Source organism: Castor canadensis, chromosome 1 (genome assembly GCF_047511655.1).
Source record: "Castor canadensis chromosome 1, mCasCan1.hap1v2, whole genome shotgun sequence".
Classification (NCBI taxonomy): Eukaryota; Metazoa; Chordata; class Mammalia; order Rodentia; family Castoridae; genus Castor; species Castor canadensis.
Window position 1 is genome coordinate 9,261,207 of NC_133386.1, and position 13,977 is coordinate 9,275,183.

Sequence of the window (13,977 nt, forward strand, 5' to 3'; positions counted from 1 at the left end):
AGGAAATGCAACAGAAACTCGATTACAGTGGCTTAAGTTAGCAAGGTTTTCATTTTTCGTACATAACAAGAATTCAAGATTCAGAAAATTTAGTGCAGGAATTGTGTCTTACCAATCTTCCTGTATTCTTGCCATTATCTTTTCCTCATGGTCACAAGATGGTTGCTGAATCCCTAGGCATCAAGAAGGCAGAAGCCCCATCTTATGAGGCTCTGTCTTTTTATTTGGGGAGGGATTGATCCTTCGCATAGATTTACACTGATACCTGATTGTGTAGCACAGCCAGCATAGCTACCAAGTAACCTAGGAATTTGAGTATTTTTGAATAGGTGTTGTGTATTGAATAGGTAACTAACAGTCTACCAGTAGGATTTTTTCAGCACTGGGGTTTGAACTCAGGACCTCACGCTTCCTGGGCAGGCATGCTACCACTTGAACCACTCCACCAGCCCAAAATTTTTTAATGTTACAAATTATTTTCCAAGTTCCAAAAAAAAGTATAAATTTATATTTATAATATAAATATGGGACTTAACCAGCAATTATAACATGCTTACTTTAGAAAATATCATTTTGTGTCCCCATTCAATAAATATGATCCCTCAGTATAGTCCTATTATGATTGGGATAACTCTCCCCATTCCTTTATTTAATTGTTCACTAAGAGGAGTCAGAGGGAAGCGAGCTTCCTGGAGGCTGCTTTCCATGGATGGCTATGGGCCTGGTACTCTCAGTAGTGGAACAGGGACTAGGGTCCCTAGTGATTTGGTGGGGGATGGTAGAATAGGAGGTCAAGAAAGAGGAGAATGAGTGTGAAAAGCTATAAATATAAATTATATTTTTACACTTAGTGCTTACTGGTTGGTTGGTTTATATTTTGGGGCTAAGAAACCATGTATTGATAGTAACTGATTATGTTAATAGAAAAATTTCAATACTTGTCCAATTATATATGAAATAGATTTACACTGTTGCCTATTTCCTGCCACACTGTTAGAAATGACATTCATCACATTTTTTCCTTTTCTTTTTGAAGGAAATATAATAAAATTTACTGGATCTCTTATTTTAGGGTAAGTGTCTCCTGTAAAATTTTGTGGTTCTGGGGTTTGAACTTAGGGCCTCATGCTTGCAGAGCAGGCACTGTACTGCTTGAGTCACACCGCCAGCCCTCCTGCAAAATACTAATTGGCTCCATTATATTACTAGTCTAAGTCTCAATGGAAGGGAACTTACACGTAGCATGATCACAATAATTTAATCACTGGTTCTACTACTTTATGTTATCTGAATCCATTTTACTCTGCTTTCTTCTCTTGGGTTTGAGTGTGCACCGGGGATTCCACACACCTGGCCCTATCTGGTGCTGTGAAGAGACACACATATAGTGGGCATTTGGTCAGCCTTCACACACTTAAAATCACATTGTGTGTTAGATCTTGAAGTGGGGGAAAAGACTCAAAATCAACGTGGTCAAAATTGTTTTTGAAAAGCTCTTAAACATTATGAAGCTCTCTTAAAAGAAATTGAGGCTGAGAAAACCAACAGATTGCGGCTGCCATCAAAGACACTTGCTCAGTGACTGCAGTGACCCTCTCTCTTTCTAATAACTTATTTTTCATTCGCTTTTCCTTTTAGGGTAAGGGATAAATATGTTAAATGCATATGTAATACTATTTTATTTGCTAATACTTTGTTTCACTAGCACAAATACAAAATTGGCTAATGATAAAGAAGATATATTTGGCATTTTATCTAAATCCCTACATTCCTTCATGACATTGTAATGTAAAGCAAAACATATTTAGGTGATTTTTCCCGTTGACTCATTCTGGGCAAAGGTAAATGTATACCCTTTTGTCCGCTGCAGCAATTTTTTTGTTTTGATCACATATTCAGGAATATAGTGAAAATTAATCACAACTTTAGTAAAGGACTTTGTCTTTCCTGGAAAACATGGTGAAGGTACAGAAGACCTTTGTTGTTCTTTACTGGTTAGGTAGGTGCTTGAGCGAGCAGAGGATTCTTTAACACCTACTCTGTATTCCTCTGGTGTGGCCCGGGTTTGTCCTTTCTGCCTCACCTGTTTGCTTTAGGGCAGAAACCACAGGTGTAGGATAACTGAGGTTGCTGAGTTTTGAGTCCAGGTGGAATGTAGTCTCTGTGTCTAGATTAAGGGGTGCAGGTCAATCTGAACAGGAAAAAAAGTCTACATTTGAGGTATATGGGAAACAACTTTGTATCTCATATTAAAACAAATTTAGGTTTACCTCTTAGAAAAGGAGAAACTTATATGCTGTTGATGTGAGTATAAAGTGACTAATCTTATTGAAAAAAGTTTGATATTACATAGTAAAGTTGAACAATATATGGCATGTCAAAAAGTAAGTAATTCTGCTCTAGATAAGCACTCTAGAGGAACATACGCACATGTGCACAATACAGATGTGTGAGATGTGTAATAGTTTGCGGTAGATTCAAACTAGAATGTCCTTAATGTCCGTCTGCAGTAGAGTCGATAAATGGGCTGTGGGTGAATTGCTTAACAAATCAAAATAAAAATGCAGGAACTACATTTACATACAACAACTTGGATGGGTCACACGAACATAAAACTGAGCAAAAGGATACATCTAGCTGGGTGCCGGTGGCTCATGCCTGTAATCCTAGCTACTCAGGAGGCAGAGATCATGAGGATTAAAGCTAGCCCAGGCATAGTTCCATGAGACCCTATCTCAAAAAAACCCTTCACAAAAATAGGACTGGTGGAGTGACTCAAGGTGAAGGCCCTGAGTTCAAGCCCCAGTACTGCAAAAAAAAAAAAAAGATACATTTAGTTGAATTGCATTCAAATGAAATTCAGAAACAGGCAGGACTAAGCACTGTTGTTTAAGGATGTACATATAGGTGGTAAAACTAAGGCAAGAACATTAGTATAATAATTCCAGTTAGAGCTGAGAGAATGAATCAGGATCAGGGAGGAACACACTGTGGGCTTCTGGGGTACTGTTAATATTCTGTTTCTTGCCTGAATATGGTTATGATGCAGCTATTTGCTGTTATTTTAAACTAAGAAATGTATATATATATGTATGTATATATATATATGTATATATATATATATGTATATATATTACGTGTATACACGCGTACTAAGAAATATATACGTATGTGTGTATATGTGTGTATATATACACACATATACATAAACACATATACGTATGTGTGTATATGTGTGTATATATACACACATATACATAAACACACACACATAAAGTGTCATGTTCCCATTACTGCGTGTTAGGTTTCCCAACAGGAAAGAAACCAGTTCACTGTGAAAAGCTCTTGTCTCACATTTAGATCCTATATTTATGATATTTATGATGGATTTTTTTTTTTGTTTCTTTTTAAGGGGTTCTGTATTTCTTACATACGAAGTTCTGGCCCTGAAGAAGTCTTTGACATTAGATACTGAAGTGGTAGAAAGAGAAAAAATGAAGTCATATATATATGTGCGCACCATTTCTTCAGACAAAGGAGAAAATTATGGTAAGATTATTGTAAAGTAATCTTGTATTTCTAAAAATGGATGTTAGTTATTGAGTTTAAAAATGAATCTATTTAAAACACAGTATTAATGAGATAGAGCCAGCTAACTCAGAGAATCACCAAACCCTGTGAGAACCAAGTTCCTAAAGCGTCAATTGAAGACTAAATTTTGACTTGTGTATTTTACCCAAGTTTGTAATTCTCCCAGGATAAAGTTAAGTGAGGACTAGCCGGTTGCTTGAGTCTGAACCTGGAGTTTGCGCTTCTGTGTGGGCTGTCAGTTCAGTTTGGCAAGTACAAAAACATTTTGTCATTTAGCTCAGAGATACTTTTGCTTCAAGGGACTTACTCATGCAAACAAGCTCATGAGATGCACTCATAAACACGAATACCAGTTCATTTATTACTACGTCCTGTCACAAAGGCCAAAAAGTGTATCCATTTCGAATGTCACCCTGATGGGTATTGAGGTTGCACACAGGCCTCTTGGTTGCTCGGTGAACGTGCAGTTTTAGAGCAGGGGAGAATATTTTCATCAGCTGTGGGTAGCTGAGTCCTGCTCTTGACTGCAGCTGCCTGTTCCTATGGTGTGTGCTGCATGTGCTCCTGCATGTGGTAGGAGCCCTGCAAGGGGCAGGCTGCACTGCTCTGACCTGAGCTGTTTCCATGCTTGTCTTGTTTGTATTGACAACTACCCTGTATTTCTGCGTGCCCTTATGGTGCATTTATGATTTTAATTACATGGATTACTCTTACATCTTTTAATTTACGTATTTAGTGAGGCTTAGTCTCATTACTGCAGGATCTCCAAATTTTAATTTTAGGCGAGCTATTTAAAAGAACATTTTTCTGAATATTGCTGTTCTTAAGTTACTCATGAGGATTTTTGCTGTTGTTTTTTCTTTTTTGGTGCTGGGGATAGAACCAAGGGCCTCACACTTGTTAGGCAGGCGCTCTACCACTGAGCTACATCCCAGACCTACTCATGAGGATTTTTGATAGCATTAGTTAGTGTTCTTGTTTTTATTTCTTCCTTAGCTTGGAGAGTCATCTTATTTTGGAGACTAGAGCTCTATGTTTTAGTTGTATTTGATGGTGATAATAAAAAGGCAGATACCTGATTTTATTTGTTTGTTGTCAGTACTGGGGTTTGTACTTAGCATTGCAGTTGCTAGGCAAGTCCTCTACCATTTGAACATGCCTCCAGCCCAACCCTTTTTTTTTTGCTTTAGTTTTTTTTTTTTGCAGTACTGGGCTTGAATGTGGCCTCACACTTGCTAGGCAGGCATTCTGTCACTTGAGCCCCTCTGCCAGCCCCTTCTTTTTGTGTGTGTTGGGTATTTTTGGGATAGGGTCTCATACTTTTTTCTCCCCAGGCTGGCTGCTGTTCATGATCCTTCTCCCTCTCCCTCCCAAGTAGCTGGGATTAGAGAGTGTGCCTCCATTCCTGGCTTGGTTTTTGAGATAGGGTCTTATTAAACTTTTGCCTGGGCTGACCTCAAACTGTTCCTTCTGTCTTTTCTTCCTGAATAGCTGGGGTCACATATTTTATAGTTTCTGTGAGAAAATTTGGAGCTTAGTTTGTGCATTTCTTTTTGAAGTATTGGCAAATACTTAAGATTGCATGTTTAGAAGAAGAGAAAAACCCTCAAAACAAAAACTAGTAAATACTTGGTTTTATTAAAAATTGTCATCATTTTAGGGATTGCATGGCAGGCAAGAAAAGAACTTCACAAAGCAGTGAGGAAAGTACTGGCAGCGTCAGCCCAGGTATTCCGGAATCCATTTGCTGGTAAGTATCATACACTTAACTTGAGTCCTCATCAGTAGTCTGAGAGTTATTTAAATGACCAACCTAGGACTTTAAAAGAAATTCTTATACTAATATTGTTAATGTCTGTGGGGAAATAATAAGTAATATTATTCTCTTAGGCTATATTTAATTTTAAGGGCTTAATGCTTTGGACATTTTTCTTTCATCTTTGTTAAATATTGTAAATGAATATTGAGGTTACAATATATTCTATTCTCTTGATGAGTGCTCCAGAACTTAAAATTTATTAGAAAATCACTCTCAGGCTTTCTCATAATGAGAATATTGCATCAAAAATGTAAACTTTGCAATTAGGTGAATCTACATGTGGAGTTGGGTATAAGAAAGCTGACCTGACCTCTTTAAAAAGTTGATATCTGAAGAATAGGTAGGAAAGCTTTCTAGAATGAGAGAGACTAAAGAGAGTTTATTAAATCCTCGTTTTAAAACGTTGCTAAAGATATGTCTCGGAAAAACTTGAATATGGAGTTAGACTGAATTTTAGATAATTTTGGAAGATTTTTGTTAATGTTCCTGGGTGTGATACACTGCAAGTATGTGAGAGAATGCTGGCTCATTCTTAGAGATGCAACTTGAACCATGAAGGGGTTCCTTTCAGATGGCTTATATACATACATGCATGTGGATAAAGCAGATACGGAATGACCATTATCGAATCTAGATGTGATGGGCATATGATTTTAATATATCATTCTTTCAATTCTTCATATATTTATTTCAAAGCAAAATGATTTTTAGGGAGAAAGAGAAAAAAAGGACCCCATAGTGAAAGACATCATAGTACATAAAAGAGCACATAAGCATAACACTCATAGTGAATATGAAGAAATAATATGACATAGCTGAGATCACATTATCAGTCATCAGTACCTGTATATGGACTTCATTCTATTGTAGTTTCCAAATATTTGTAAACTGCCATCTGAAGTAAAAGTGAGGATAAAAATGCTGTTTTAACTGTTCAGTTGTCTTGTTTTTTATGTGTTTGTCTTTTTGTTTGTGCAAAGACACGTTTAGTACAGTTGACATAGAGGATTACGAATGTGCTGTGTGGCTGCTCCTGAGGAAGAGCCAGGCAGATGACAGAGCCGCTCGACTGGAGGCTGTGCAGGAAATGTCAGAGACCCACCACTGGCATGGTAATGAGGCCAGCGAACTGGGTACACCATTAGCTAGCTCTTGATTTCTGATATAAAAAGAGAAGGGAATGAGACTAAGGAAGGAAGACAATTCAGGCAGTCTTAATACATAAAAAACATATGTTCAGAAGTTTGAGAAGATTGAGATGTGTTTGGTAAGAGCAACCTCAAAACTGAGGTGTGTATACATTCATGTGACTTTCTACCCGAACATAATTTTGTTTGATTATGTGTTTCCTTGAGAGAGAGTCTTCATTCTAGCATTTTCTTTTGGTTCATATTTAATGAAATATAGTTGATTGCTTATATGATTATATTTGCTTTCACTTTGATAAAATCTACTTGGCTTTAATACTAATAATTAGCTAAATATACCAGATTTGTGTGAGTGTATATATAAATGTTTTTGAAGGAATATTTTAAAATATTTAATTTTATTTAAAAATAATAAGCTTTGCAGTGAAGGTACATGAATAAGAGGTGAAATCTCCAATTTTAATACTTAGACTAAACTATAACTTATTAGTAGAGTCCTCATCTTGTAAAATTAATTGGTAGAGTCAGGGGGTATACCTTAGTGGTAGAGCACTTGCCTAGCATGTGCAAGGCTCTAGGTTTGATCCCCACAACTGAAAAGCAAAAAGGTCAGCATTAGAAAAGAAAATTAAGTCTCAGAATAGGAGACAAATTAAGTCATTGATTTGTTGGTTGTGATATTGTAATAACTTACAATATAATTATAAGCTAACTTGTAGTTAGTGGAGACTTAAAAATATATTTTTCAAAATCTGCCTTCCAGGACTCCATTGCAGACTTAGTGTGCTCACTAAATCAGGGGAGGAGACTTGGCATGTCGATTTCGAAAAGTTCCCCTCCTAATCTTGAGGTACTTAACCTAGGTTATGAGCTGCCATTATTGAAAGGAATATCTGCTTCAGTGGTTGGAATTTAGTTTTTGATACATAATGATGACATGTTTAAATCAGATTGATACCATCTGGAACCTCATACTAAACATTCATGGCCAACACAGGTGCCAAAGCATGATACCATCTCCAGCAGACAGTAGACTTCAACGCAGCCTCCAGTTTTTGAGTAGTGATCAAAAGTTAAGTTGATTTTACCATTTTTCACATTTGAGCTTCAATTTTTTTCAAAAAGTTTCTCAGACCATGACCTGGTCCCCAGGTAAATATGGAAAGTTGTGGGATTGGTGGTAGAACTGTCATCAGGTACTGAGTTTAAAGGTGTAAATGCAATGTAGTTGTGAGAGAATACATAGAAATTTTGAATTACAAACTTGTAGCTCCCAGGTGGTTTGTCTATTTAATCCTTGTGACAACTATAAAGTAAATGTAACGTTAACAAAAAATATACTTTTACAACAGATTATCAGTATAGAATAATTGCTCAAGCTTGTGACCCAAGAACTCTTATTGGTTTGGCACGAAGCAAAGAGAGTGATCTTCGCTTTTTTCTTCCTCCACCTCCGTTGCCATCTTTAAAGGAAGTAAGTAAATAAAATAATCCAGAGAGTGAAAAATTGTTTGATGTATTATCTTTACTTTGGGTATAATTTTCAAATAGTAGTTATTAGCTAACTTTCACAAGCACATAAATTAGGCTGTAAAAGTGCCATCTTAGTTTTCACATGTAGTGATTTGATTCCTCAGGAGAGTCTATTCCTCTGATATTTTCTGCCTGTGGGGTTTGGGAGTCTCGCTGCAGAGTAACTTCATAGTTTACCGACATCTATGAGTTGATCCCTTGTTTTAAGTTTGCTACCTCAACACTTTTTTGTGTGTGGATTTTTTTTGTTGTTTGGTTGGTTGGTTTTGGGTTTTTTTTGGCTGCACTGTGGTTTGAGCTCAGAGTCTCACATTTGACTAGGCAGGCGCTCTTACTGCTTAAACCACTATTTTTGGTGATAGGTCTTTTTGAGATAGGATCTCACAAACTATTTGCCCAGAACTGGCTTTGAACCATGATCTCCCTGATCTCTGCATCCTGAGTAGCTAGGATTACAGGTGTGAGCCACCAGCACCCAGCTAGACCAGTTATCTTAGAGTAGAAAATGAAACTCCTAAAACTTGTGCAACCGGTTGATTTTTGAAAAATAGAAGAATGAATTTTTTATCAGGGAAAATGAGATAGTAACAAGTTCTGGATTTAAAAGACAGCTTTAGTTAGAAATTCATTTGGAGTCAAGATGTCAAGAAGCCTATGATGTGAAAATTGAGAGTTGATAATTTACAACAGGTCTTCTCATGCAGTAGCAGACATGAGTGGAGAGATCTGAAAAATAAATGATTCTTTACCTTGGGGGTGACTGTTTTCAGGATTGAAAGCACTAATGTATCTCTGTGTGTATGCACACACACGCGCACACACACACCCCCGTATATGTGAGTGCATGTCTGTATTTCGGCTTTGATTCTTTGGATGTTTTTACTCAGTTGAGTTTGTGTCTGAAGATTTTCTTTTCCTTTTATTTCAGGATTCTTCCATTGAAGAGGAGCTCAGAAAGTTGCTGGCTTCTTTACCTCAAACAGATTTAGATGAGTGTATCCAGTATTTTACATCCTTGGCTCTTAATGAAAGCAGTCAGAGCCTGGCTGCTCAGAAGGTTTGCTTATTTATTCATTCAGTAACTAGTTTGAGTGCTTACTCTTTTCAAGATATTGTACCAGGGGCTAGCACTTAGAGCTGTAGTCATTCACCCAGTTACTGAGTAAACATTCTGACTTGTGATTGTGTTCTATGCACTGGGCGAGGTGTCAGGGATAAGAGGGAGACATGTAATAAGCATCCACAGAAGTGTGTAAGAGAGGTACAGTTTACTTCAAGAGTCCTTACGGCTTCCTAGGAGGGAACCCTTAAATTACATCTTTTTTTTAATCTTTATTTTTTAGTTATTTTTCACTTAAATTACATCTTAAGGAGTCAATAGATAGGGCTGGGGATGTGTCTTATAGTAGAGTGCTTGCCTAGCATGCTTGAGGCCCTGGGTTCGATCCTCAGCACCACAAAAACAAAAAAAACAAAAGCAAACAAAGAAAGTAATTTGCATAGTTGTTAAGTATCAGCTGTACATCAATGATGTCTGAATTGACATTTCTAGCTCTGAGTTCTAACCTAAGCTCTAGATTTGAATATTCAGCCTTCTACATGGTGTCTCTGCTTGGATGTATGGGAGGAGCCTTAACTTAGCATGTTGAACCTGCCTTCACTCTGCAGAATTCTTCTTTGGTCTTTTCATCTCAGTGATTGGGAGAGCATCCACCTTGTTGCTTAAGCCAAACACTAGAAAAACTTCTCGATTCCTTTCTTGCATGTCCAACTAATCAGCAACTCCTGGCATTTGTCTCCCCATGTTACTCCAACCACCTGCTTCTGGCCAGTGTCACTTCTCCATGGTGTTCTGGTCTTTAATCTTGGCTTCTGTTCTTTCTTTTACTTCCTAAATAATTTCCAAATCTCTTTCAGAATCTTGTACTGGTTTACTTCTTATGAGCCAGTTTGTGCTCCCCCTTATGGTAGTTAGTGGTTTCTTTACCTGGGTGTACCTTTTGACTGCAAGTTTAACTTTGGCTGAACTGATTATTTTCTAGGGGAGTCCCAAGAACCATGGATTATAGATTTGTCCCTACAGAACGATGTTTCTGTTGCTTCTCCTGGATATCCTGGGAGATTCATTGTTTGGGACTAGATCTTCACATTCATTTCTTAATTTGGGACTGCTGTGGCACTGAGGTAGTGTAAATTCATATACATATGTAGATGGCCTGGCCTTAACATTGTGATTTCCCACCTAAAACCCTGAGCAGAAGTGGGCTTTCTGGTTACTTGCATGGGCTGGTAGGCAGTTTTCCAGACCTTCTTGCAGGGACCTTTCCAGGGCCTCACTTTATGCAGAGATCTCAAATTCAGCTCCCGTAGAGTGAGACACAAGATGGCACTTCCTGCCCTGGCACTGGATGCCCGTTCAAGTCCTGCATTCAGGGGCTCGTTAGCACTTTCCATCTGCATCCTGGCTCTATGTGCTGTTTCCAATTCTAGCTCCAAGGATTCCTTTTGATTTCTTTCTTTCTTTAGAGATTGCCTAAGTTTAAAAGTTTATTATATTTTATCAAACATTCCTATAAGCCTGTGGTGGGAGGACTTTAGTAGAAGCCAAGTTCACCCATTTGCTGGGTCGAGAAGACCTCCTCTTTATGTCCCCATCACCCTTCAGCTAGACCATGTGGCAAAGTCCTTACCTGCTTCTGCAGTTCCTTTTCCTCACTGTAAAGCCAGAGTAGTCTTATAAAAAACACTGGCGAGATTAACGCCTTCCAAAGACTTCCTGTTACTTGTTAAACCTAAGCCTTTTCCATTTTGTGCTGGAATCATGCTCAGGTACTGGTCTGCCAGTGTGACTGCCCCCAAGGACGGAACTGAGGTTGGCGGGAGGTTGCCAGTAGGCAGTTGCAGGATATAAAGTTGTTTAGTGACAAAGGGTGTGAAAAGCAAAGGAGAACCTAACTTGGATCAGGAGAATACAGCTGAGCTGTAGGTCCAGTCTCATCAGAGTTGACACATGCTAACCAGGGACATCAACTGCTGCTGTCCCCACACTCTGGAGTGCAGTGGCTCTCAGACATGAAAAGTTATTCTGATACAGATTTTCACTTCTCTCCCACCCCTTGAGTCTCCTGCTCCTCCTGCTTTAGCTGTGGGCCCACTCAACTGGATTTGTAATGGTCTAAAACTTCCTGACACATACCTGAGGACATCTTCCAAGTGAATCAAGGGACTGTGTTATAGGCGTGCCATCCTAAGTAGCTTCCCACTTCAGGCCCACCTATGGCTGTTACCAAATTCCAGTCTTGTGCTGTATCTTAGCAGATTTTCTATCTTTATAAAATCTTCATTGAATCTCTAAGAGAAATTAAATACCCACCACTAGGAGAGCTGTGCAGAAAGGGAAAAGTGTTTTATTAGTAAAACAAATAATAATGCTCTGTATTCTTTTGCCAGTACAATGACATCTTTTTCTCATTCCATTTATAAGAAACTAGGGACACACCAGTAGATAGGATTTTCTAGTGTGCATTATGTAATGTCCCCTGTTGGGCTGTGTTTTGGAATCACTCCAATGAATTTTGATCATTGTTTCCTTTCTGATGCTCAGAATGCCATTGCCTGTCCCTTTCTTTGGATTGACCTCCTTTTATACTTCCACTCCTAAGAACCACTTGGTTTTCTTTTTTCTTCTTTTTTTTTGGGGGCAGTGATACTGGGGTTTCAACTCGGGCTCTACGGCTTGAACCATGCCTCCAGTCCATTTTATTCTTGTTATTTTGGAGTTGGAGTCTCACAAATTTTTACCCAGGCTGGCCTTGAACCATGATCCTCCCAATCTCAGTCTCCTAAGTAACTAGGATTACAAGGTGAGCCACTGGTACCACGTCCCACCTTGGTTTTCTGATAGTTTTTTCTTTTTTTTTTTAAATTTATTTTTGATGGTACTGGGGTTTGAACTCAGGGATTCATGCTTGCAAAGTAGATGCTCTACCACTTGAGTAACTCTGCCAGCCCTAGTTTTCTGATAGTAAGATGTCCTTGATTCTTCCTTACTCTGCCCGCTCACATGAATTGACTGTTCCTCCAAAGAGATCTGGTTTTTCCTAGTGAAATAGTGTTAGAGTGCAAAAGTCAGGCACCATGAACACATATTTTCTATATCAAGGTAGAGCAGGTGGACCTTGGTGTACTTAGACTTCTAAGTAACAGAACAGAACAACTACCTTTTCTCTTAAAAGGCTTTAAGTTCATGATGACATTTTCAATTCAATTAGTTTGAATTCAAATTCAACAGGGTCTCCCAACTGCTGCTGTCACCACACTCTGACTTGCAGTGAATTGAACTTTGATCTAATTGAATAGATTAGATAGATACTAATTCACATAAATAAAAATTACCCTTTATTTTTTGTTTATTTTTGCCAGTACTAGGGATTAAACTCAGGGACTGGCACTAGGCACTACCACATGAGCCATAATCCAGTCCTTTTGTTTTTAGGTTGTTTTTCAAATAGGGTCTTGAAGTTTTGCCTGGACTGACCTCCAACTGTGATTCTCCTGTCTCTGTTTCCTGAGTAGCTGGAACCATGGAGTGCACCACCATGCCCAGAAAAATTATCCTTTTAAAGTATACGATCCATTGGATTTTACTGATACTCTGAGTATGCAGTCATCACCATTCAATTCCAGAGCATTATTACCACCCCAAAAAGAAACCCTGTGACCACCAACAGTCACTATCCATTTCCCCTTCCCCTTCCCCTCATCCCCGGCTGTTCCTCCTCTCTGGATTTGTTTATTCTGGGCATTTCATACAAGTGGGATCATCCAATACGAGACCTTTTGTGTCTGACTGCTTTCACTTAGCATAACTTTTCAAGGTTCATCAACATCGTAGATTATTTCATTTCATGTCCAAATCATTTCCCATTGTATGATTGTACAACATTTACCCGTTCATCAGTTAATGGATGTTTGCGTTGTTTCTACTTTTTGGCTACTGTGAATAATGCTTCTAGGAACATTCCTGATTAGGAAAAAAATAAACTGTACTTGTTAGAAATATCTTTAAGATATTGGGGTGTCACAAGAGAGAAGACACTACTCAGAAGTCAGTAGGCAAAGCAAAATTTACTTCTGCAGAAGGGTGCACACCGGGAAGTCTGGGAGGCAAGCATACTGGGTGGGAAGTCTGCAGGGGTTTTATCTGATGCCATGCTGTCCCACCCCTGGATTGGGCAGGTTTTGGGCTCACTGTCTACATGGTTGGCTAATTAGAAAGGGGCCGGGTTAGGAGGGGCTTTGGGAACAAAGAAGTTTAAAAGTTTAGGGAAGTTATAACTGTTTTTGGTTATTAGCTCTGGAACCAGGGCACCAAGCAGAATTCTTTCTCCAGACCAGCTGAGGATAACAACCCTTTGTTCTTAATAGAGACTTTTATCCTATTAAGCTGATTCCGTGAAGCAAGCCTATGGGAAACGAATTTATAAGGCGGTTATTGCTGATTCAATTCTTTGACAGAAAGACCTGACCTAAGCTGATTCTTACAGTACTGAAAGAGATAGGAGTTTTCCTATTCTTACATACCACTTAACACTACTGACACCAGATGTGTGGAGAGTTTTCTCCACACACCATACAGTTCTCTAGCAGACATCAGCTGAGTATCTCCTCGTTCGACTCAGTTCTGACACTGCCTGGGAATAGTGTCAGGCTCATGGGTTAAGGAGTCTGTCCCCAAGACTTCCCCTGCTTCAGACACCAGTTTCCATTCCGGGGTTGTTGCCTGTGCTTCTGATTGCCCAGAAATCAAGGGTTCCCCTAACTCTTCCTTTAGAACTGCTTAATTTGCTAGATGGCTCACAGAGCACATGCTTACCAATTTATCAT

At 38.7% G+C, this 13,977-nt stretch overlaps 1 protein-coding gene across 5 annotated transcripts in view; it reads left to right on the plus strand.

The window, feature by feature from the left end:
• Serac1 (serine active site containing 1) overlaps nt 1–13,977 on the plus strand; it is a 52,575-nt gene that overhangs the window by 16,256 nt on the left and 22,342 nt on the right. For 3 of the 5 annotated variants that reach the window (XM_020156864.2, XM_020156866.2, XM_074071547.1), the window contains exons 3-8: nt 1,037–1,073; nt 3,413–3,549; nt 5,252–5,341; nt 6,391–6,522; nt 7,911–8,032; nt 9,020–9,148. In XM_020156864.2, coding sequence (XP_020012453.1) covers nt 1,037–1,073; nt 3,413–3,549; nt 5,252–5,341; nt 6,391–6,522; nt 7,911–8,032; nt 9,020–9,148 — 647 coding nt within the window. The remainder of the gene's footprint in view (nt 1–1,036; nt 1,074–3,412; nt 3,550–5,251; nt 5,342–6,390; nt 6,523–7,910; nt 8,033–9,019; nt 9,149–13,977) is intronic. The other 2 variants (XM_074071541.1, XM_074071565.1) reach the window with 2 other exon arrangements.